The sequence below is a fragment of the Vanellus vanellus genome, assembly GCF_965231255.1.
Source record: "Vanellus vanellus genome assembly, chromosome: 3".
NCBI classification, from domain to species: domain Eukaryota; kingdom Metazoa; phylum Chordata; class Aves; order Charadriiformes; family Charadriidae; genus Vanellus; species Vanellus vanellus.
In genome coordinates, this window is record NC_138907.1 from 117,039,453 (window position 1) to 117,064,398 (window position 24,946).

General features: G+C 38.6%; 2 protein-coding genes across 2 annotated transcripts in view; one reads left to right on the forward strand and one right to left on the reverse strand.

Annotated features, from left to right (window-relative positions):
• Nucleotides 1–357, reverse strand: part of SMC6 (structural maintenance of chromosomes 6) — a 28,438-nt gene extending 28,081 nt beyond the window's left edge. The window contains exon 1 of the mRNA XM_082480753.1: nt 209–357. Coding sequence (XP_082336879.1) covers nt 209–352 — 144 coding nt within the window. The 5' untranslated portion in view covers nt 353–357. The remainder of the gene's footprint in view (nt 1–208) is intronic.
• A 5,527-nt stretch (nt 358–5,884) lies between these two features.
• GEN1 (GEN1 Holliday junction 5' flap endonuclease) lies at nt 5,885–24,596 on the forward strand. Its single transcript, XM_082480998.1, has 14 exons — nt 5,885–5,931; nt 9,114–9,311; nt 11,114–11,300; nt 12,447–12,623; nt 14,262–14,372; nt 16,250–16,323; nt 16,835–16,932; nt 17,730–17,880; nt 17,994–18,030; nt 18,138–18,218; nt 19,674–19,804; nt 21,497–21,558; nt 22,133–22,276; nt 22,503–24,596. The coding sequence occupies exons 2-14, from the start codon at nt 9,151–9,153 to the stop codon at nt 23,957–23,959; spliced, it is 2,871 nt and encodes a 956-aa protein (XP_082337124.1). The 5' UTR covers nt 5,885–5,931; nt 9,114–9,150; the 3' UTR covers nt 23,960–24,596.
• The last annotated feature ends 350 nt before the right edge of the window (nt 24,597–24,946 follow it).

Consider the following 24,946-nt stretch of genomic DNA (forward strand, 5'->3'; position numbering starts at 1 on the left):
GAAATAAGCTAAGAATGAACTCATGCAAAAGTCCTCATCACAGACATTACCTCTAGTTTCTTTTGTATTGGTTCCACTGAAGCCTACATGCCAGACATTTATTTCAACATCAACCAAAGACACAAAACGTTTTATATCTACTTTTTCTTATATCTTATATCTACTTTTCTCTTATATCTTCCCCCCAACAATTTTTCAAACCACTTACCGACAGTGAAGAGAGATTACTATCTGCTGATAACTGTGAAATTTCTTCTTCGTTAGACTCATCACTATGTTTATCTGTATGTTCTTGTCTCTGCCTTTTATTGGATCCAGGCTTTGAAATACTTTCTTCCTTTCTCTTACCCATGAGTACTGAAAAATAAGAGTAATGAAAGATTGTACGTTTCAGTCTTCTAGACAAATAGACAAATGCACAGACATACCAATTTATTTACTTTGGTTACTTAGCAAACACTGCAACAAACAAATACTTTTTCAGAACTGAAATCTCAGTGAATTTAACCCTAAGCTTACTATGAAGAAGTTACATTAGAACAAAAAAACCCACAACTTCATTATTCTAATCAAGCTGAATCTGTTTGTTGATTAACAACAAAATCAACCTTGATTTTGTTTTCCTTGGTACATTAGACTTTGGGATATTTGCTGGAATTGTTTTTGGTTAATAATGGAGATAAAAATTAAGTTGTAAAAAGTACATAACTATCATAGTATGATCAGCAGCAATGCAGGTTTGATTAAAGTGAGCTGCACAGCTAAAAAGAACATGTATTAATTATATGTGGTTGACAAATTACTAGAAGATTAACATGCAGAACACATAAAAGTAGAATAAAGGAAAATTTAGTTTCATAGCATTGTTTGTGTGCTGTTTCTTGCACACAACCACCCTGCTTTTGTGAGGCAGTGTAGCGTGATCACAGTAAACAAAATGCTGTTATTTTACTAATGAAGGATAACAATTCTCTATATAGAGAACATACTTGTATATATTTCCTCTGCAAATGAACAAATAATGCATAGACTTCCTGCACTAATATGATTGGTCAGAAATGAATCTTGCAAAAATAATGTCTATTTAAGTCACATAAAACTGAAACAACAGGCATCAAGATCAGCCAAAATTTCACCTTTTCTGTAACCGTAACCTCAGGGCATGGTTTTTACTCCCCCAAAAGTACCTGTTACATTCTTCATACCTGGAGTCCCTAAGCACTACACAAAACATGGAAGTTCACATACTTTTGCCCAAAGTAGAAGCAAGGTCTTGTTTATACAAAGGCAACACACAATCTTTTTATTTGCCAGTAGTTGTCACCTACTAGTAAGCATCGAAAACAGGCTAACACTGACATCAGCTGCATAGTTTTCTGACATCAAAAAGTTTCTGAAATGGAGTACGTTCTCCTACTCAGACAACTTTGTTTACTAGAATTTAATCTAGAGCTCCCTTCTAGGAAAGATGGAAACAAACTTAAATGCATCTCACCAGTTCAAGCAAAATTCAGAGGCATTAAATGTAATTAATATCCACTGCTATAGAAAGATCACTGCCTGACACAGGGCACAAGAGTAGGCTGAGTTTATTTATACAAGTAAATAAATAATATTTTTAAAATAAATGGGGTGGGGTGCAGGAAAGGAAAATATGACCAGCATTAGAGACATTGCATGTCCAAAGCTGATACTGTATGTCATGGCTTGAGACCAAATTGACTATGCGGAGACTAAACACACTGGGGGCTGGGACACCAGAACACTTCCAGTCACAGGTAGATTTAACAACAGTGAGTGACCACTTCGTTGTCCGACAGGACAGACGGGACGATCCAGGAGGGAAGGCAGGCAGGTCAGCCTAACAGTTTCTAACATGATCTCCTGTGTCCCGCAGAGGAGATGACACGGCCCATGAAAAAGCTGGGTGGATCAGCACTGTGTTTCCAGCTGTGCAACGGACAGCCTCAGGGTCCCCTGGGGTCCCCTCATTAAAGTCCTCGGGGACTCCCAAAGCTTCTCTCTGGGTCTGGCTCCACACTCTCTAAATTTTTTACTATTAATAACTTGGAGAATCTACGGCAGATTCAAGGAAATAAAGGCTGTAAAATTACAACTTTAGTCATAAGAACTAGCGCTGCAACAGAGACGAGCAGTTTTTTTTTTCTCCCTCTGCCTCTTGTGTTTCTGTCTCACCCCCCTGAGTTCAGCAGCTCTTTACACAGCAGAATAATAAACTGCCTCAAGGCACTGATTCTACTGAAAATTAATACAGGAAAACACTTTTTTCTTTTAAAATTATATAAGTGGCCCAACCATTTCACCATGCGGATCTGCATATTTGGGTCATTGTCGAGAAAGAGAGTGCTGCTTTGAGCAGTTTCTTTTACTTGTGTCACCTTAATGTTCTGGTCAAACTATAGCCCGATTTCAACTGACTTAAGGTCAGATAGCTCATACTACCACACATCACAGACAATAGCATTTATTATACAAAACACTACAGACATTAAAATTTGTTACATTGTTACAAAGAGTATTTAATTTCTATTCTAGATATTTGTTGACTGTTTTATAAAATACAGTATCCAATTATTCCCTCATTAGTTTTCTTTGACATAGCATGTAAATGATAAAGAAAAAATAATATGCATCTCTTTCCATTAAGTGCGATGAACAAAATTCAAAGCAAATGCAGAAATGCGATGAACTTCCCATCTGACATTCTTGCAATAATTCTGTATTGCAGGGATTTCAGATCAAATACTAGATTATGTCCATTAAGTATTGACAGGGAATATGTAATTTACTTTTAATGTTACGTAGTTTAATACCATACACATAGAAACCAAGAAGCAAATACACTTCATGATTCAGTTACATACCTTTTGTTATGCTACTTTCGGTTTCCTACATAAACATGTCTTTATGCTTCAATTACTCAGACCAGGAAAGAGTCACTTGTACACTCTTGGAATTTACCCATCACCCACATATGAAGATAAGCATTCATTCAATCTGCTGTTCCATTGAAATCCCTCTCTAGAAAGAAGGGAAAACACGAAGTTTAAATGTTGCATTTATTAATGTCCGAGCGAAAGATCAGGGCTATGAGTTCCATCACTATAACATTTGGACATTTAAGAAAAAGAGAGTACAAGTGTGGAAAAGAGAACAAAACAACCTAGAAGAAAACTCACTCATGTAATCTAAGCATGATGAAGGCAAAGGACAGAACAGTCTGCACCCCAGAACTCTTGAAGAACTGGTACTGCAAAGAAAACTTAACTGGAATTGCAACCAAACTTTATTGAAGTAGCCTCAGAAATAATTACAACAAGTACCAGTGGATGTAATAACTATATTGAGCACAAAAAAGCCAGAACGAAGAGACACTGACTGCAGCAACAAGGAATGCACTTCACAAGAAACAAAGCTTCAAAAGCTGAAGGAAGAAATAATCAACACTAACAAAAAATAAAAAAAACACTGAAATTGACACATTTGAATTTTATCTTTAGACCATCTTGAAATTTTTGACAGAAAAAGTTCCTTTTTTTTTTTTACATTAATTGCTCCCATAACTCTTGCACCAAAACACCCTTAATTTTCGTCATTAAATTTTTAATCGGAAAAATAATTTATTTCAGTCTCAGCACCACTTACCATAACTTTAACACAGTTTGGGAACAACTATACGTGGAAAAGCAGCTGATCTGACCTATCTGAAGGTTATTAAGATACGCAATCAACAATTAAACTGGAAAAACATAAATTAGTGCAAGTATTTTAATATATGTAATAGACTAAGGGGAAACCAACAACGGACACTATTGACAAACGTTAACAGAAGGGGATTTTTATTGGACCAGGCATCATATTTAAAAACTGAAGTCTAACTTTATATTGCAACATAAATCAAGACTATGTTAATGGAAACTTGTGATGACAGAGTCAGGAACATCAATAATTCAAATGAGAACCTGACTGCTACTAAGGAAGACAAAACAAAAGTACTGATTTAATAGAGAAAATTAACTATACTATCATGGAATGTAAGACCATATGGTTAGGAATAAAAACTGGAGCTATAAATTGAAAACAAATAAGGGCAAGACAGACCCAATTATAAAAACATCACAGGACCACTACAAATTATTACAAGTAATTGTTATGCATATAATGAGAGCAGGAGAGAAAAACACAATGCCCAAATGTGCTGTATTAGGACTATTACATGTTATAGTAGAAAAGTATTTACCCTGTTAACACCAAAGTACAAGAAATCAGAGACCGCATCCACTGGAGGCAACATACACCCATGTTCCAACTCAAGCAATGGCATCTCTTTCCACAGTTTCCAGTGCAATGCCGCTCTACAAGTTTTTTTCCCCTTTCCCTACTTAGCTGGTCACAGTCGGCCTCATCCAGAGTGGACACAACCAACCTACTGCCACCAAAGCCACTCCACTGGTTTTCTAACAGCCTTCTGTCGGCAGTGTCCCTGTCAGGTAAGAAGCAGCTGCCACTCAAAACATCCACTTTAATTGCTCCACTTTAATTGCTCCACACCCAGACCAGCTACAACCTGGATTGCCTTTCGTCCCGTTAGCAAAACGGACGTAGAGAAAAGACATCAGAAACGACCTACAGCGGGATGAACGCAAGACATGGGAAGAAATGCAGGGTGGAAGAGGAAGAAAAGAATTGTGGTCGTCTCCTGATGCATAGCACACTACACTTGTTTAAATAGACAGAAAGATAGAGATAAATAAATTCCAAGTTAACTCTAGTGGTTTATAATAATGAAAAACGGGAACATAACGATATCTGTTGTACTCAAAAGGAACGTATTTCAGAGGATCAAAGTCCGAAGCTAAACTTCATACCCAGCAGCAGAGTGCCGTACGTTTTTAGGGGCCATCCGAGGCAATGTCCCCACGTTACACTACAGCACTCTGACATCCACGACCGCCCTCCGAACCCACTCACAGCCAACGCACAAGAAGCCTATGCCACCCCTCCCCGGACCCGGGAAAAGCCCTACCTGACCCACAGCAGCACGGGAGGCGGCTTCACCTCCGCATGGAAGAGGGACAAAGGAAAGAGGGGGGCAGAAATCCCCCCCCCCCCCCCCTCGCACCCCGTTATCGCTGGCTCGGCCCAACGCCTTCTCCGGACGGCCTGGAAGGACCCGCTCACCACCCGCAGAGGCGGCACCGGCCCCTTCGCGGCTGGAAAGCCCCGGCGGCAGCGGCTGCCCGCTCCTTACCCACTTCCCCCACAGTACCACCCCGGCCTTGGCGGCGCCGGCTACCGCTGGGCAGAGCCGGGCGCCGGGCGGGGAGCCCTCACACCGGGCACAGCAGCCATGCTGTACAGCGGGCGACAAAAAGCCAGTTCCGACGGCTAACGTGCCCCCCCACAACACGGGCGGGACTCCCGGCGCTGCCCTGACACAGCCGGCCGGGGCGGGGGCAGGCACCGCCTCTCCCCTGCGACCGATCTTCCCGACCTCCTTTCCTCCCAGCCGCCCCCGGAACAGCAGAAGCCCACCGGGACCCACCGCCCTGCACAGATCGCCCGCCCCTCACCCTACCTCTCCTCAGCGCCAACGCCGCCGCCGACGGAGCCGTTAAACGGCCGCAAGGCTCAGACCCCAGGAAGGTGCCCCGGCCCCGCGCGGCGGGAGGGTGCGACGGAAGAGCCGCTGCGGGGCGCGGCGCCTGCGCGCTGCCGCCCGTCCGCCCCGAGGGGGCGGTTTCCCCGCGCCCGCCATTTTCGAGAGGGCGGAGCGGCCGCTGGGGCTGCGGGGAGGGTGAGCGAGCGGTTCCCGGGGGGTGTGGGTTTCGTCCCCTCTTCTCTGCCGCGGGGGTCGGCGGCTGGGCCTGCTCGGGTCTCCTCTGAACCTGTCAGGGCTCAAACCGGGATGTAAGTTTCTACTAACACTCTCCCCGCCCCGCGAAGCCGCCTTCTCTGAGGAGGCGTTGGGGCCTCAAGACGCCGTGGCGGGCAGAGGGGAGTGTTGGGGGCGGGCAGGCCCCCAGCCCCAACTCGGGAGTCGGGCCCGCAGCCCTCTCAGCGGGCGGGGAGAGCCCTCCGGAGGGCTGTTCCTCTCACAGCCGGTCAGGGAAGCGCCTCTTTCTTTGCGCGGGGTGCGTTCTTCTCTCTAGCTCGCATCAAGGCGGGAATTTTAAATATTTGCTTTCAAGATGGCTGTGTGTCTCGTTATTTTGTTTTCAGGCAACTTCTCTGTTTTGCTCTCGTCTCAGAGGAGGAAAAAAAAAAAACCAACACACAAACCCGTAGGAGGTTGAGGGGGAATCGAAGTGCTGTGCTGTGCTTCAGGTGCTCGGGGTCATCAGCAAAGCCGCGCCAGGTGCGGGGGTATGGCAGTAGCACAGAGGGGGAGTGGGAGACTTGTTAAAAACGTGTCCTGGGCTTTCTTCTTTTTTTTTTTTTTTCTTTTTTTAAGGGTCTCTGGGTCAGACATCAAGCATATGCTTGCCAGTCTTTGTAAGTTACCTTGGTGATGGGTGAAGGCGTATCTATATGAATTAAACTTCAGCGTTAAATTTCTTCTGTAACTGGCTTATTTCTGGTGGTGCAGAAAACTTTGTAGAGTAGAACGTAGTCTAAAAACACAGTTCATAAAACCTGAAAGCTATATAGCTATAGCATGTACTGGCCCGATGAGAAATTAAGAAGGTCTTGTGTTTTTGTTTGGTTTTTTTTTTTTAGTTTATATTTCCTGTCAGTGATCTTATAATAGTGTGATATCTTCAGTGATTTGTAAGTATGTGGAAAAAAAAAATAAGGTTCAGTCTCCCTTCTTTGGAAGTTACCATCTCTAAGCAGATTGGAGGCTTGTGATGAATGAAGGCCCTCAATAAAATGTGACTAGACAGATCACTCCTATTAAAAGGAGTAGATCTGTTTGTATACAGGATCAAGATCTAAATATCTTACAGAACACAGACAAAAAAGCAAAGACTGATAGGTCTCACAGGCTTTCATAACTCAACCTTAGATATATATTGAATGGGGATAACGAAAACTTCTGTCCTCAAATAACAATAATTTATTACCTCATAATGAAAAAAGTGGGGTTTTTTTTGTAGTTTTCAAATTTCTTATATTTGTTTTTGTCTTTGTTATTTGTAATTGTTAAGTGTTTGTAGTATATTTGTCTTTCCTGTTAATGGTACTTGAAGGAAAGTACCATGTCATATTCCATAAAAATATTTAGAAACCAAGTACCACATTTTAAAAAAAAAATTGTATTGATATAGACTGGCAGAAACAAAATGGTAACATCAAAAAAGACATCTTCCTTTTTTTGCTAGGTGTTCTCTTGTTAAACCCCACTGAAGCTGAATATCACACTTGTCTTTTGAGAAGGTTTGTATGCCTTCTGTTAGCCTCCCCTATGCATCAGAGAAATTGATCATCCTGGACTTGAAGAAATCATGCCATGTATTTGCATGCTTTATTTATGTTTTAAAGTCATTTTATGTGCTTGAGGTACAACAACAGCAAAAGCAATACATTGTGCCCTGAGTGCATACAGCTAAAATCGGGTTGAGTGATTGAAGTAGTTAAAAAATGGATTAGAGAAATGTGATTTCTGTTGAAAGTAAATCTTAACATGAGAACTTGATTTATAAACAACCTGGAATTCCTGCAGTGGCAGAAATGATGAATTATTGATTAGCTGTCTTGCTTTAAAACAGTTCTAGAGTATAAAACAATGCACCCTACAAGGACAGGCTTGCTGTTTTCACACTGTGGTGGTGGTAAGTGTGGAAGATTGCTGTATTTAACATGGCTGTGTTCACTAGAGGCCACGAGGTGGCATAGCTCCTCATGTGTCTTAAGCGGACTCAACACAGGTAGCTAGCTTGTCTAATCATGATTTATTCAAAGGAGGGGTTTATTTTATCTGAATGTACGGTAGTTTCAAACTCAGGATGAAAGAAATACAAAACATTCCTGACTTTGATTTTTATCTTCTAATATTGAGGGAGAAAATGGAAAAGCAGAGAAATAAGCATGAGGCAAACTTTGTACAGTAAGACAGTGCAGAAATCGATTGGTATTGTGAGGGGGGAAAGCACATATGTGTTAGAGGCCTTGTATGGAAATGGCAAGGTATGAAAATCAGAAGAATAATGAAAAAGAAAAGAAGGAAAGGAAGAAAACTAAATCTGTTAATGGGGTAGCATGGGGAATAGAGCTATATAAGTAAAGTTAAATAAGAGACAAAGAAATATACTATCTGATGTGTGTTTTCAGCTGGTGTTCATTGGAGGTAGTGCCAGTCACACAATACCAAAATGAAAGTAGTAAAAATACAGACTCTGGTGTGTTTCTGCAACCACAGTGTTATTAATTTCAAAATATTTATTGGAAGAGACCTCTGGAGGTTATCAGTGCTGGTTCCCTGCTCAAAGGAGGACTTCCACCAGTATTGGATTAAATCAGTAAGACAGTATGCTGGCTGGATGTTGAAAATCTCCAAGAATGAAGATTCTGCAACCTCTAGGCAACCGGTGCTGCAGTACCCTCTGTCACTTTTTTTCCTGAAGTCAAACTTGGAATTTCCCAAGCCAGAATCTGTGGCTGTTATATCATCTTGGAATACTAAAGAGAGTTTAAGTTCTATCATCATTGTAAATATTCCTCAAATAGCTTTAATCTACTTCTATTTAAACAGAAACTTTTTAATGTGAATTGTGCCACTTAAGGAAGCAATTCCCTCGAGAGGTGTGGTTTTTCCTTGTTTTTAAATAAAGCTTGGATTGTGCATATGCAGGGGACACATGAGACCTGGAAATGAATGATTTATTTTATCCTCCCCCCCAACCCAATGAGCTTTTTTTTATTTATATTCAGGCTATTAGCAATGAAAATACATAGTTCAAAGAAGGTATTGAGTAATAAACAGTCTGTGAACTGGAGTCACTGCACACTTAAAAGGCTTGATTGCAAGTGTTCTTGGCTCATAAAAATAAAACTGATAATGGCTAAATATTTATTTTCCAAACCTCAGGTTCATAGGTCCTACTTCATGTTATATTTTGAAAATATTTTATTTTGCTTGGTCTTCACAGCTAAAATCTTCATGCTGACAACAAAGAAGCTAGAACAATGGGAGTGACTAATCTGTGGCAAATTCTTGAGCCTGTGAGACAACCTGTCAACTTGAGCAGTCTTAAAGGAAAAACACTTGCTGTTGATTTAAGTCTGTGGGTTTGTGAAGCACAGACTGTTAAAAAGATGATTGGAGTAGTTACCAAGCCACACCTGAGGTATTGTATCCTTATAAATTGTTGTAGCTGAAAGTCTTGGAGCTGTATAATTTAGCTATGATATTTACTCTAAATTTAAGACTACCTCTGAAATTCTGTAGTTGACTGTGTTGTTTTGATTCTGTTATTACTTGTGCTACATGTGTAAAGGGTTTGAAGTCAAGACCCAGTCATACTGGGTGAATTCAACTTAGTGCTCGGGTGCAAATAGAAGTTCTTGGGCCCAACCTACTTTGTCTTGAGGCCTCAACTGTAGAGAAGGATGGGATGGATATAAGCAGAACCATGTTTGTCTTACTGTGGTATAGCACTGTGTGATATACAGATTATCATGGAACACAAATCAATGTGCACAAACCTATATGTGAACACAAACCTATATGTTTCTGAGGCTGTATGCTGGAAGGCTGTATGAGAGTTTATAGTGTTTATCACAGCAGTCTGGATGCTAGTCAACTCGGAGCATGCTGAGAGTCATGCATGCTCTACCCTGATCTGGTTTATAAATTAAAATTCTAGTTAGATCCCATGTTTAATTAAATATGTTTAAATCATTCTTCAGGCTTATGAAGAACCTTGAAGAATACGTATATTTTTAATTTAAATGATTCACATACTTAAGGGATGAGCAAGTATAAGCAGCTGCAACTTCAAAACTGTTTTCTGCAAATTATGCTGACAAAAATGAAAATATATACAAATTTTCATAAATGATCTGTTATTGGTTAGCTCAAGAATACTGAGTTAGACGTTCCTGTGGCTTCTGTTGAATTCAGCTGATGTGAAATATCAGCATCTTCTGAGAATAATTTCTTAAAATGTTATGCTTATGATCCCAAATGGATTATTAACTAAAACTTGAAGCATGACCAAAGTCATTACTTCCCTCTGGTAGGATGTCCTGTGTTCAATGGAATGGAAACATCGGCCCAGATCTCTTATGCAGTCTTTCCAAAGCAAGACAAAGGGATGAACAGATTTCTACAAAAAAAAAAAAAAAAAAAAAAGTTTTCAGGCAGTTAGCAAAACAATTTCATTTCCAAGTATTTTAGAGAAACTTACTGTAAGTGATTGATTTTTATATCATTTGTGAAAATAGAACTAACCTCAAAAGACCAGCTCATCCTTTTTTACCAACAGCAAATGTATGAAATTAAATCTAGGTTAATGGTCTTCCCATGTCATTTGAAGAGATATAAATGTTTGGTCTATTCTTTTTGAAAGATTGATCCTGGAATTGCTGGAAAAAGCATATGCTGTCTCATATTACTGCTCTCAATTTTACCAAATAGTTATTATTGCTCCCTTGCAAAATTTCACTAGTCAGTGATGCTGGTTTGCATATGAACTAAATTGGCATGGTAATGGTATCTATCAGTCTGTCTAATACCACAGCATTCAGTCACTTCAGAATCTTATGTACCCATATTGATAGATTTGGGATTAAATTTTGATCTAAAAGAATCAATGTGGATATGCATTTGGAAACAGACTTTGGATATTGCATGTTTATTAAACCTTTTAAATTTGCTTACGGCTTTCCACCTAAAAATGTCTTTCTTGTCCTTATATGGTATTTTCTTGGGAATTTTGTAAAGCTGTTACAAATTCATAGTAAAACAACTTCAGCTGAAGACAGGGGTGTAGATAAAAGGTTTTTTAGCTTGGAGGTGAAGGAATCATAAAAGGTGGAGAGAAAGCTAAGATTTTTCCTCGGATAGGTGGAGGGATATAAGGAAAACATGTGAAGAAATTTGGCTTCATTAATTCTGCAGCTTATGGAACACCTTGCTTTATTGCAGAAACCTGTTTTTTCGGTTCTCTTTTTTGACATCAATGGGAATTAAACTAGTGTTTGTCATGGAAGGAGAGGCCCCCAAGTTGAAAGCAGACACTATGAGTAAGAGGAATGAGATGCGCTATGGACCTTCGAAGAAAGTTGGAGCTGCAAGAACAGGGAGATCTTTATTTAAAGCCATGTTAAAAGAGGTGAGTAATTGAGAGCTGTGTTTCAGTATTTGTAATGTGATTGGAAGAAATCTTAACCAAATTAAATACAAGAACTTGTAAGAATTAATAGTTCTCTACAACAGTATTTTGAGTGAATATATGCCTTTGAAATTGGGCCTTATAGCATCTCTTAACTGTGTCCCTGTGCATGTTATGTTGTAGTAAGCCACAGTCATAATTTGGAGTTTATTACAGAAATCCAACTTCCTTGTTCTTGAATAGTATGAGTATTGATACTTCTTATTTTTCTAGGTTGAAAACAGGAATGTGTTGTGTACCTATGTACACTAGCTAAGCTAGTGTGTTTTTGAAGGGATACACAGAACTGTTTTGTAACCTAGATCTATGACTTGGTAAACTAGCTGTATAGCTGAGAGGATACACTTGTTGGAAACCTACTGGATTAGGCTAAAAGGAAGACTATACAGTCTTCTTTGTATAGATGGTTGAGACAACCCTGGCTGCAAAGACTTCCTGTTCAGTAATTTTGTTTTTCACTCATTGTTGCAGATATTTAACTGTTTAACCAGAATTTTATGAAACAAAATTTATAGACGCTTATGGCTTCAGCAGCTTGAATGTATTAATTCATGTTTTATTCTCAAATTCTAAAATAGATTATTTTCTCTGAAATTTGTAAAAAGTATATATGAGTATATATCAGTATGTCTTATACTGTGATCCAGCCTTAGTAGGCCAACAGTACTGTACTTTCGTGCTTGATATTCTCAGGGAGTCTGGCATCTGTTGAAAGATGTCTGTGCTAGCCCAGTATTACTACTTGAGTAAACAGTGTTGTTTTACAAAGATAAATATTACTTTGTTACTCTTATTTTGAAACCATCGTAAATATTTATTTAAAGTGTAAAGATTTTTGTGAAGGCGTGACCGTTAATCATGCTGTGTTCAAGTCCTGTACCTAATACTTTGCTCTTAGTTGGATATTTCTTTTGACTGTTACGGTAATCTATATTTCTCCTAAGTAGTGCTTGTATTAAGGAAGTATTCTGTAGGCAGCGCAACAGTAGCGGGTTTTGTATACTCTTGTGTCTGAGAAAATGCATGCTAATAAGTGGATCTAATTCAGCATTCAGTCTCTCCCTCCTTCTGGATTCTTTCATTTAGTGTCTTGAACTGCTGGAGTGTTTAGGTGTCCCTTGGGTTCAAGCAGCCGGGGAAGCAGAGGCAATGTGTGCCTACCTAAATGCAAAAGGACATGTTGATGGCTGCATTACCAACGATGGAGATGTCTTCTTATATGGAGCTCAAACAGTTTATAGGAACTTTGCTATGAATGCTAAGGTGATGTACCTCATCCTGTTCTCATCCACTCTTTAGACTCTTCCCAAAAATGTAAATAGAAATAAGGGACTTGTAATAATATCTAAGCAATTGTTTCATTTACCGTCTAATAATTGGGTTTGTTTAAAATAGTACTTTTAAGACAGGAACACGTATTGGATGTGAGATCAGCAAAACAACTGAATTGAACACTTATGGTATTATTGTCTGTTTTGTAGTGTCCTGTGATATGTAATATAAAGCTGAGTATCAAACTTTTTTTTTTTCCTCCTTTTCTCCTCTATGGTGGAGAATTTGAGTGAAATAACTGCTTCCTGTAAATTTACCGTTAGGGCATATGGGAGTGGTCAGCCTCCTGGGTCTAATAACAGTGTTCACACACTTGCATTGTACAGGTTTGTTCTATTATGAGTATACTTAGAATTAATACTACTGGTCTCCAATTGAACATGAATAGAGTAGGGATTGTATATCTGTATAATAATCAATTGTTGTGATGATTCACAAAACCCGATCAATTTATGACCTTTGGCTGAAACATTCACTTGTTAAGAATGGAATTTTCCAGAGCTGGCAAAAGGCAACCCCAAATTTCTGGAATTTATAGTGTCTCTATAAATCGGAGAAAGGAGTGCATGTGTTGTCTGGTGACTCTAACAAGAAAGTGGAGGAAAAATTATATTGGGGTTGGAATTTTAAATAATGTTTGTCTGAAAGACTTGTTGAGAAAATAGTAATAGAAAATCAATAGAATGGAAAAAAGCACTATGAACAGTTAACTCTTTTTTTTTTTTTTTTTTTTTTTTTTTTAAATGAAAGCTAAGGGAAGATGATTTGCTTTGATGGCACCATGTTTGGGATTTGTCTTGACCTGGTTCTTTTCTTTCATTCAAGTTCCTTGTCTTTTATCACCAAAAATGAAGGTAGCCTCAATCTTTCAGGTGTACTTTGTTACATATCTAAGTCAACATAAAAAAATAATTTATGTAGGTGTGTGTCTGTTAGGGGTATCTGTTCCAGACAACTAAATTGTTTGCTTGTGTGGGGTTGTTTTTTAGGGGGAGGCAGTGTCCTATGTTTTAATGCATGTCAATCTTGACATCATTTTGGTGTGTTTGAGTCCCTCTACCCTTCAAAGTTTCACGTGTTCCATTAGCTCATGTCTAGGTAACATTTTAATTATTTTTTCTTTTTTTACTCGAGTAGCTCATTAAAATGTTGACATGGATTTTAAAAACTGCAGTTTCTGAGGACTTACACAGCCACTGGTACTAGGTATAACAATAATTTTGGCACAGTTTTTCTACAGGTAGTAAACAATAAAAACACGCTTTGGCTTATTTTAGTTTCTTTCAACAGTAGATGCCCATACTTAAAATTCCAGAACTATAGTTATTTATGTGATGTCCATGCGTTGCATTATAGATTTTAATTGCTGGTTTGTTTTTTTTTTTTTTTTTTTTTGTTTGGTGGTTGGTTGGGGTTTTTTTTTGCTATCAGACACCTCGTATGGAATAGACCCATTTCCTGCAAATGTGGGTGAATAGGGATGGGTAAGCAATCACAATTAAATGTGACTCAGGGCAGTTTCTTCCCTGATGTTACAGAAATAAAATGTATGATAAATTTCTCTTGCAGGATCCAGTTCTTGACTGTTACACAATGTCCTCTATTAACGAGAAGCTTGGTTGTGACAGAGAGTCTTTGATTGGGCTAGCTGTTCTTCTGGGTTGTGATTATCTTCCGAAGGTAAGCAATATAATTATTTTTTTTATTGGGTACTTACAGTTTATTGTTTTTCAAGACAGTGTATCAAGGGAGACTTGTGCATTCTGACAAAAGGCCAGTCAATGAATGATGATGTGGATGATGGTCCATCTTCCCAGTTGCAGGCAGCGCCATAGGAAGAAACAGATAGGCCCAGTCTATTAATATGTGGCTCCGAGGCTGGTGACACTGCCACTGTTGGGGGTTTTCGATAATGGGATGGCCTACATGGCACCAGGCTTCCTGGCGTCAGATAGGGTTCACCTTTCTGAAAGGGGGAAGAGGCTCTTTGCTTATAAGCTAGCGGGGCTTATTGACAGAGCTTTAAACTAGGCTTGAGGGGGAAGCGGTGCAATATCAGGCTTGCCCGTGTCAAGCTGTGGGATGACAGGCAACAGTTAAAGGGATGGGATGCTAGTGAGGGCCCTCAGCCTGTTGGTCTGAGACATGCTGGCTATGCTGCAGCACACTTGAAGTCTTACAGAGATGAGCCAGGGGCTCCTGAGGTAGTAGGAGCCAAGAGGGATCCGCCAGTGAAATACCCCAAAGGAATTAAGGTGTGTTCCTCTAAGAAGGTGATACAGCCAGCCGCCCAGCTGAAGTGCCTCTACACCAATGCACACAGTATTGGCGACAAACAGGAGGAGCTGGAAGCCACCATGCTGCTAGAAAGCTACGAGCTAATTGACATTACTGAAACTTGGTTGGACAAATCCCATGACTGGAATGTGGCTATTGATGGCTACAGGCTGTTCAGAATGGACAGGTGAGGAAGGAGGGGCAGAGGAGTTGCCCTCTATATCAAGAAATAGAGCATGAAGAGCTGTCTCTGAAGATGAGCCATGAGCAGGTTGAAAGCCTATGGGTAAGAATTAGAGACAGAGGCAACAAACGGAACCTTGTGGTTGATGCCTACTACACGCTGCCCGATCAGGGAAGTCTATTGACGAAGCCTTCTTACTCCAGCTACAGGAGGCATAACGCTCGCAGGCTCTGGACCTGCTGGGGGAATTCAACCACCCTGACATCTGGAAAAGTACAACAGTGAGCTGTAGGCAATCCAGGAGACTTCTGGAGTTCATTGAAGATAACTTCTTAAGACAGGTGATAGACCCATGAGAGGGAATGCGATGCTGGACCTAATGGTCACCAAGACCAGTGAGCTAACTGGTGATGTCGAGATTGGAGGCATCCTGGGCTGCAGTGATCACGCGCTGGTGGAGCTCACAATCCTGAGGGATATTGGTCAGGGGAAGAGTAAAGTCAGAGATGTAATAATGAAGTAAATATAAAAATCAAGCAACTATTGAAAGGGAGGGGAGGAATTCTTTGGGTTTGTGGGTTTATTGGGGTTTTTAATTATTTTTCAGAAAATGTTCTTGCATTTTTCTTTGTCGCCTCTCAGAACTGATTTTGCCTAAGTGCTTGAGGTCTTCAAATATTAAAAGTTGTTTTCGTTGTCATAAAGCATGTCTTTCCTGTGAGTGAAAGCTTTTTGCTACGTTTCTTCTAAGTTCCAGCCTTTTGACTCTAAAATCCAAAAGATCTATCTTTGTCTTGTCTCTTTCCAAGATATTTCTGAAAAGTTTCAGCTCACTGGCAGTTAGCTGGCAAGAATGTTACCGGTATTTTATATTGTTGTCACGTTGAAGATAGCAAGAAGGGAAACAAAAAAAAGAAAACAACCATCTTTTCCTATTGTTTTCTACTACCTTCTTTCTCTGCCTTTTTTTATCGGAGGTGCTATAACATCTGGGATAATTTTTGTCAGTTATCTAGATAATGTTATGAAGGCAGTTTCTATGAAAAACTGAATACTTTCTGTTTGTCATTAATGTTTCATATTTCTGTCTCTGTAGGGTGTTCCAGGAGTTGGTAAAGAACAAGCTTTAAAGTTAATTGAGACCTTGCAAGGTCAAAACTTATTGCAAAGGTAAAGTGAAAACTTATGTTGTATGCTGAAGTACTTTGATTTTATTCAAAGACTTGCTGGTATGTACTTCAGCTCCAAGATAATGTTTGTAATACTTTAATGGGGGGGTGGGGAGAGATTCACACATTCCTTATTTTATATTTGCTAAATGAATTCTGTGTTTTGCTAGGCAAGCTTCTTAATTGTTTTAAATATTAGCTGACTCTTAGCTCTTGAGCTAGCAGATGTATGTCGATGATTGGAAAGGAAGTCATAGGGACTGATGAGAGACTTTTGCTGATTTTTAATTGGGTTCTGGATCAGGACATGAAATACCAAATACTTGCTGTGTTTGTTATCATAATGTGTGCGTCAATACTACAAGTCCAATAATCTTATAATGTACTTTTAAAAAAAGTCTATTTCATGAATTAGAAAACTCCTAGAAGCCTGAGAAGTATAAAAGGAGTATTTTTGTGTTTTATTTTAAGTTAAAAAATATTTCTTAATCCTTTTAATATCATCCTTTTAGGTTTGAGCAATGGAAAGAACAATTTCAGTATGGTAATAATCCACCTTGGGTTGTTAAAAGGGTAACTCACTGTACCGAGTGCCATCATCCAGGTCAGCGTGAAAAGCACTGGATTTTATTTTTAGCCTAATTGTTTACTTTTTCTTCTGGGTGTGTGGGGTGGGGAGTGGTGGGTTTTTTTGTTGGTTTGGGGTTTTTTTCATGTCTAGCATTAAAAATTGCTTTCCTTGTCTTTCAGCTTCTGGCCTATCTTCACATTTTCAGTATATAGATATTTTTGAGGCTGGAGACTACCTTTCTTCAAATGTGAAACTAGTTGATAGCAGATGGAATGTTATCACAATGCTGTTGTGTGATCCCAGATATTTACCTTTTTCACATTATCAATGAAGTATGCATGCTATACTGACAAGCAACTGTTTCTTTAGTTGCCTGAATTGATCTTGCATCAAGAGGACTAACCTGTTAGTATTGCTGGGTTTTGCTGCAGTGTTTTCTTAAAATAACTTAATTTTAAGGAACTTCATTTTGGTAGCATCTTTCATCAGTGAACTCGTTTAAACCCATCACTTAGAGAAGGAAAAACTTTTTTGAAGTATGTTACGTATATTTGTCAGGATGTCACAGACTACTTGTGTAGTCTTTTAGGTAATAAGGTATTTAGCATAAGGTCTGAAACTGGAAAAAAGTCTTTAAAAAAAAAAAAGCTTGCTTGTATTTGACAGTTTTAACTGTGAATATATAAATACAGCTAGTGCACTCAGATCTGCTTACAGCTACTTTTCAGGTCAGATTCATATGTATTCTGAGCTTTGTATTTGCACTATTAGCTTTGTGTATTTGGAAATTTTGGAAACCTCTTTTCTCCTTGTGCTTTGTGCATCTGCTTCTGTAGGATCTTACACGGAACACGAGCACAGTGGATGTAAATTCTGTGAAAGCACTAGATCCTGCAAACCCAATGACTCCAAATACTGCTGCCCTTGTGAATGGCATCAGTTAGAGCGAATGAAACAAGCAAGTGCAGTGGAGGACAATATCAGAAAGTAGGAATGTCTTGAAAACTGCTTTTCCCTGCATTTGTGTGCAGGGTGAGCATTTAAATTCTGCGTTTTTTCCCATTTGTATTCAGTTCCTAACACATTTGTTTTACCTGCAGAAAAGCTAACAGTTGTGAGGGCTTTCCATTCTCTGAGGTAACAAACAAGCCTATTTCAATATACTTTTTTTTTTTTAATGAATGAATTGAAATTTCACATTTCTGCCCTCTCTTAATCTGTCTCTTTTTTTGTTTTATCTCAAGGTTATCCAAGAATTTCTTGTAAACAAGAATAAATTGATCAAGATAAAGGAACGCCAAAGGCCAAATTTGTTGTCCTTTCAGGTATATAACAAAATAGTGGATATTCAGCTCTGTAGGTTTTTTGTTTATTAGTGAGGAAGGCATCTGATAAAATTTATCTTCATTGGTAATTTTACTGAAGATAGGAATTAGAGTCTTGCTAAAACTTCTTAATATACTTCATTTTTTGAAAGCCTAAAATTGAAGACTCGGGGGGCGGAATCAGTTGATGTAAAAATACATGTAGAAAAGTGGAAGAAAGAGAACTCACAGAAAAGGTCTGCATAATCTGTTTAGTGTATAAAGTACTACATGGTTTTATGGCATAATATGTGCTTCAGGGATGTTATCTTTTTTGTTTTCTCCTGCCCTTTATGAAGGTATTAACAGATAACAGCTTGTGATGAAACAAGTATGGGTAAAAACATGCTGACACAGTGTACATATGGTAACTTTGGGTATTAGCAACTCATGATTGTGGACTTTTTTTTTTAATGTTAAACTAACTTTTCAGCGATCTTTTTTTTTTTTTTTTTTTCTTTTGTATTAGCGAGATAACCAGCTTCTGTATATAACAAGCAGAGTGGCTTTTATTCAGAATGTTGCCTGTTTTCCCTAAAACCAGATAACAGGCTTGTGTATAGAATAGAAAAGACTATTTCAATTGAAAGGGGCTTACAGTGATCACGTAGTCCAACTGTCTGACCAATTCAGGGCTGACCGGAAGATAAAGCATGTTACTAAGGGCATTGTCCAAATGTCTCTAAAACACTGACAGGCGTGGGGCATTGACCACCTCTCTAGAAAGCCTGTTCCAGTGTTTAGCACAAATACTGCCAGCTTTCAAGTTCAGAGGCCCTTTAATTCAAAGTGCACAAAGCTCAAAAGTGGTCTAGCGTATTCCTCTGTCCATAGAAGAAAGGATAAATATCCTGGGAGGCTTTTTTTGGAGGGATGGGAGGGGTGGGGGAGTGGGTCAATATATGCATGTTAGCATTGTTTTCTAAGAATGATTTTTATTTGTTTTTTAATTGATGAAAGCAGATCTTTTACAAGATGAGATCTTTCTCATTTTTCCAGGACTGGTGACAATGTGAGAATTATATGTAGCATAGTAGACTGCTGTTGAGCAGTGTAGCTTTAATGAAAATCCATGTTCATCCTTCTCTCATGTGCAAATCTGTAGTTTTCACAGCTCCTTGCATAGCTGATCTGAATCTGATCAGGTGTTTAGCAACTGTCTTATCCCTGCTGCTGCCGCTGTTGCCACTGCACAACTGTTCTCTTGGCTTGTTATTGACGGCTGATGAATCTGCCATATTATGGATGACTGTTCCCTCCCTAGTCAGTGAGATACCATAAGGCATTGCACTAATGTATAAAAACATTCTAGATATTTTAAGTATTTAGTCCTGCACCCCTACTACATAACTGTCTAAGGATGATATCTAACAGAATAAGGTTTTAAAGTGTGGGGTGTTTTTTTTATATTAACAGATCTTTGCTTCCGAGAAGATGGAATGGAACAAACATTACGCTTGTAAGAAACTGTTGGCACTATTGACACGTTATGATATGATCCAGAGAAAATCTGGATACATTGATTCAAAACAACTGCAGGCAATACGGTAATGTAGCTTGATTTCTTGAACTTAATATGTTTACTTCTGCTGCTGGATGAAAATCATGTGGGTTTTCCTTTTTTACGGAAATATAATAGTTTTCTTCCATCTCTGTTTCAAGCTTTGTGCTCATTTTGAATAGAGGTAAAAATTTAGATGAATACGCCAATTCTTATACTACATATAAGTAATACATATAGTAGTTTCCTTTCATTCTAACTGACAATTGCCTGCTTTTTCCTGTGCTTACTTTCTGTTCTGTTTGCTTGGATCTGCACATGAGATTTAGCATTACAGGTTTGATCCTCCGCTCAAGTTCTTAGCGGAAATTTAATTGACTCACAGTAAGAGCCTAGGCTTAGAAATGAGCATCTGCAGATTCAGTCATGGTCTCTGATTTCTTATCAGACCTATCAACTGTCATTGTACAATGTCTCTGATAAAAACATTGGTTTAAGTTTCTATTCTGCTAGACCTTCTTCTCAAAACAACATTTTCATTCAGGGCTATTGCATTTAGGAATTTAAAAATGGCCAAGTATCCTGTTACTAAAAATGAATATGCAGGGAGAAATACAGGATAAGCATGTAACTTCTTTCCCTAAGATATTTTCCCACCACCCAGGTTTTCCCACCACTCAGGGGTTTTCTGAGCCAGAATTAGTAGCTGCTTATTCTATCAGCCCTCAAATGTATTTTTTTTTTTAATGACTGATCTTTCCTAAACTTATATAAACTTTTAGAATCTACAGTGTCTGTTGGCAAATCTGAACTTAACTTCACTGTGTGAAGGGAATTGTTACTTATTTTGGCTTTAGTGTCTGATGTTTTCAGTTCCCAAATGAAACCCAAATTCTCCAAATTCTGCTTCCCCCCCCCGCATTTCTTGTATTGCAAGAAGGTTGTTTGTTTTTCCATGTTCCTTGATGCTGTTCAAGATTTTATAGACCTTAATTTTGGGGGAAAGAACAGTCAGTAGCAATGTGATGGTATCTCTTCTGGGTCGGTGTGTCATAATCTGTTAAATTATTATTGCTGGCTAGATAAATTACCAGCATTTACCTTGATGAATGAGTTAATTGACATCCTTTGTTTATAACACTTTCTAGTGTTTCAAGAGTTTGAAAGACAGATCATGAGTACTCTAGATTTCTTCTGTTAACAAGGGTTCAAAAATGCAGTAATGATTCAGCAGGAGCCTCTGCATGTGTAGGAACCCATTAAACTGAGGTATAGATAATGTTTTTAGAAAAATCTCGAAGACTGACTGTCCCTGCTCAGTCCATGTTTTATCTTCCTTCATGCTCTCATGCAAAAGATATAAACGACCCTGACTGGTCATTCAGAAAACTGCTGTCTATGGCAACAGCCTTCTCGGTGGCATAGTTGAAGTAATCAAACTGATGTTTGTAGGAGTCTGCGTTATGGTTGTCTGTTACAGAATAGCTTTTTGATTTCTTGTTACGCTCCTCTGAGCAATATCATTAAAAAAATGTTTCAGTATTCAAATCTAGACCCAAAATTTTATTATATAACTTAGAGAAGTAGTGTATTTTTTAAAAGGTGTATTAATTTCACTATTACAAGAATATTTTTTCCTCTGAATCATTACAAGTTAGAGTACTGAAATATTTCTAGATAACTTAGATTTTTCATTTCCTATTTAAACAAAGTAATTTAATTCTTTTTGTTCTTACAGGATAGTCAAGACACGTGTTAAAAACGGAATTCCTTGTTTTGAAATTGAGTGGCAAAAACCAGGTTGGTCTGGTTTCTATGTATGTTATGGAACAAAACAGTTCCTAGAAAAAGAGAAAAGCATGCTTTAAAGAGGAAAAGAGTTTAACAACATTATGAGGAAATGAAATGTGGGTGAGATTGGAAACTGTTCTATGAAAACAATAGAAAATGTGCATCAAATTTCACATACCCTGAAAGTAAAAGCAATGTTTCAAAAAAAAAAAAATCTACCTAGCAAGCAAGAGACTCGGTCTTCAGGTGCTTTCTCTGGTACACATTAATAAGACCTGGACTCTGTATTTCATATCTTATTTCACTGTCTACCTGAAACTGTGAGTGTTTACTAGCTAGACATTTTTCTTTGCTGACAGACTTCTACGTTTACTGTGCCCATTTAAGCCAGGAGAACAGCAAAAAGAAGACAACTTTTACTTGTAGCTAAATGTCAAACATTGTACTATTCACCTTTTTATATACCATCTTTATACTCAGATAAATCTTTTATTCTTTGTTTTTCTTATTCCCTACTTTGAAGTGTCTGTATGTACATGCCTAGTGTATATACATGTCTAACGTACATTCATTAATTTTTTAGAACATTATGTTGATGCAGAAGATGAGCCTGCAGAGTTGTTTGTAGTCACAGTAGAAGAGGAGTCTTTGTTTCGGGCTGCTTATCCTGATGTTGTTGCTCTTTATCAAGTGGAAAAGTCTGAAGTTCTGAAGAAGAAACAGAAAAGTAAGTCCAAAAGCTTCTCTTATGAACTTATGGGTCTTGCCAGAATACATGAAGCAAAAGCAACAAACATTTCTGCCACTGTTGAGCAATGTCACGTTTTGTCAAGATCAGGGCATGACAACTTGCAGGGACTGTGCTTTTATCTTACCACTTTATGCTTTGACACTAGGAAATCTGAACTGTGGTTAATATGCCATTTTGATAAGCCTTTTTTTATTTTTTTCAGACAGGAAAGACAGACCAAAAGAAAAGGAATTATCAAATGTTTATGATGAAGTTAGCGATCTTCTGTCTCAAATTAATTTAAAATCTAGATGTGGAATTCTTCCTGTGCAAGACTCCACATCAGATGTAAAAACTGCCCTAGAAGAACAGATACACCAGAGAAGTACTGAATCAAAAGATATAGTGTTAGCTGCAGCTTCCTGCATCACAACTGGTCAAACGCCAGCATCAGAAGCTGTTCTTCCTCTGACTACATCACCTTACTTGTGCTTACAGAGCACGTTGGCTGACTCATCTGTATTGCCAGCACAATTTACTAAAAATTCAGCGATGTCATCCTCTTCCTCTGTAACAGCTGGTCTCCAGCTGAGCAGTATTGATCGGGAAGGAACCTTCTTCAGCGCTTCATCAGCCTGTGGAGGTGATACCTATGATCCTGCAGATGACTTAACTACATACATAAAACACGCGCATCCACTAGGTCACGAAACAGTAAGAAATGGCTCAGAATGTTCTGATGTTATGCAGTCTGATCAACATCATTCTGATAGTGCAAATTATTTGGTTTCTGATGATGCTATGGGTCAACTTGAGAACTTGTCTTTAAGTGAGCGAATACTTAAGGCTTCCATTCCATCAAAGCCTTTATTGTCTGAAGATGTAATGCGACTGGAGTCTTTGAAGTGTTTTAAACAAACAAAAGAAACATTGAATCATGCTAAAGATTGTCTCTCTTTCTCATGTCAGTTAAATAAACTGGTGCAGGAAAGTAAAAGTGTGCTATCAGAAGACTATTCAAGGGAATCCAGCGTACACGTTTATCAGTATCAGTACAAAAAAGCTGACAGCCTGACTGAAATGATGCAAAAAGGCCATAATAGAAGCAGTTCAACACCTCTAGCCCTCAATGGGCAAACAACAGAGATGCTGCATCCTGGGTGTGAAATGCTTCCAGTGTCTCAAAGGCCAGTAGATGTAACTGGCTGTCACATTAAAAAAGCTGGTACTCAAATTACTTGGAAAACTTCTTTTAAAAAGAGCGTGTGTCAGAACAGATGTTCTTCTAGTGAAGATAGTGATGATGAGAATTTGAGTAAAAAGCGTACTTATAAGCAGCAGAAAAGTCAACTGAACCCTGGTCAGTTTAAAAACTGTTTCACAATGGAAGGGAGCGATGCTGTTACTAGCAAAAGAACAAACAGTGACTCAGCCCTTTTAATTAAAGGAAAGAAGAAAAAGAGCACTTTCAAAAAAGCTGGTAATAGTTTGTCATTGCAAGTATCTCCAAACCCACCCTCTGTAGGGGAAGTTAATTGTTTCCAAAGTCCAGAGGAACCCTTTGAGAGGTCAGGTTCTGGTCCCACACAGCAAGCTGAAAGTGCGGTTCTGACTTACACATGGGCAGACAGTCCCCTTCCCCTGGCTGAAAGACTAAAAGCAAGAATCAAAATCAATTAGGTTCTCCATCAAATTATGATAACAATTTACTCTGAACCTTCAGCTCTTACAGAGCTTTTCTCAAAGTTTCTACAGAGTGCTCTGTCCATTTAAAGTGGATGCAGTTTTGATGAATAAGAAGTGCTCTGAAATACTGCATACTGGTACTAAAGTTTGAAACTATAATGTTAGCAAAAGTACCTTTTTTTTCCTTAACAATATGTATAATATATATAGATACAGATAATACAATCTGTAATTAGCCAAAATGGTAGTTTCTTGTTTTCCTCTGTGGGCAGATGGAGCAAGTTTATTTCCAAATGAGAAATGTATTATGAAAATGAGCAAAAAAAAGTCCAAAATATTGGAAATTTATCTTTGGTTTTGAAGATGATCTGTCTCTTCTTGAGACTTTTAACCACCCAGCTGGTGTGAGAGGGTAGCCAGAAGAATAGAGTTGCTCAGGAGAATGAGTAGCAGTCACCTGGGGACCATAAATGGAGAGATTCCTTATGCAGTGGTCAGAGGTCAGACCTTTTTTGGTGGAAAAATATTTTTATTGGTTATGTATGATTCTTTTGCTTGCTGCTGATTTTTGAATACTGGAAGTTGGAATCAAGAGTTTGAATATTCATCAATAAAAATGCCAACATCATGTGAATGATCTCGGTTTTGTCTGCTCCTAGTGTATAAGAACGCACTCTGTTGGAGGGATCATACAACTTCACCCACAGCGTGGGGAGTTTTGTGTTTTAGGGTTTTGTTTAAAATTGGGAGGCAAGAGAGGCTTTTGAAGGGTTTTTGTTAGTTTTCCAAATCTGGCTGGGATGAGTGCTTTAATGAATGATTCGCTGAAAATACTCTGCCAGAATTATAGGAAGTTCATGTTTTGCGGATGATGGAAACCATAAATGAGATAGAATATAGTGAGAACTGCAGAGGAAAAAAAAAAAAAAAAAAAGACTGTTGCTGATTATCACTGCAAATAAAACTGGTTTCATAGATACA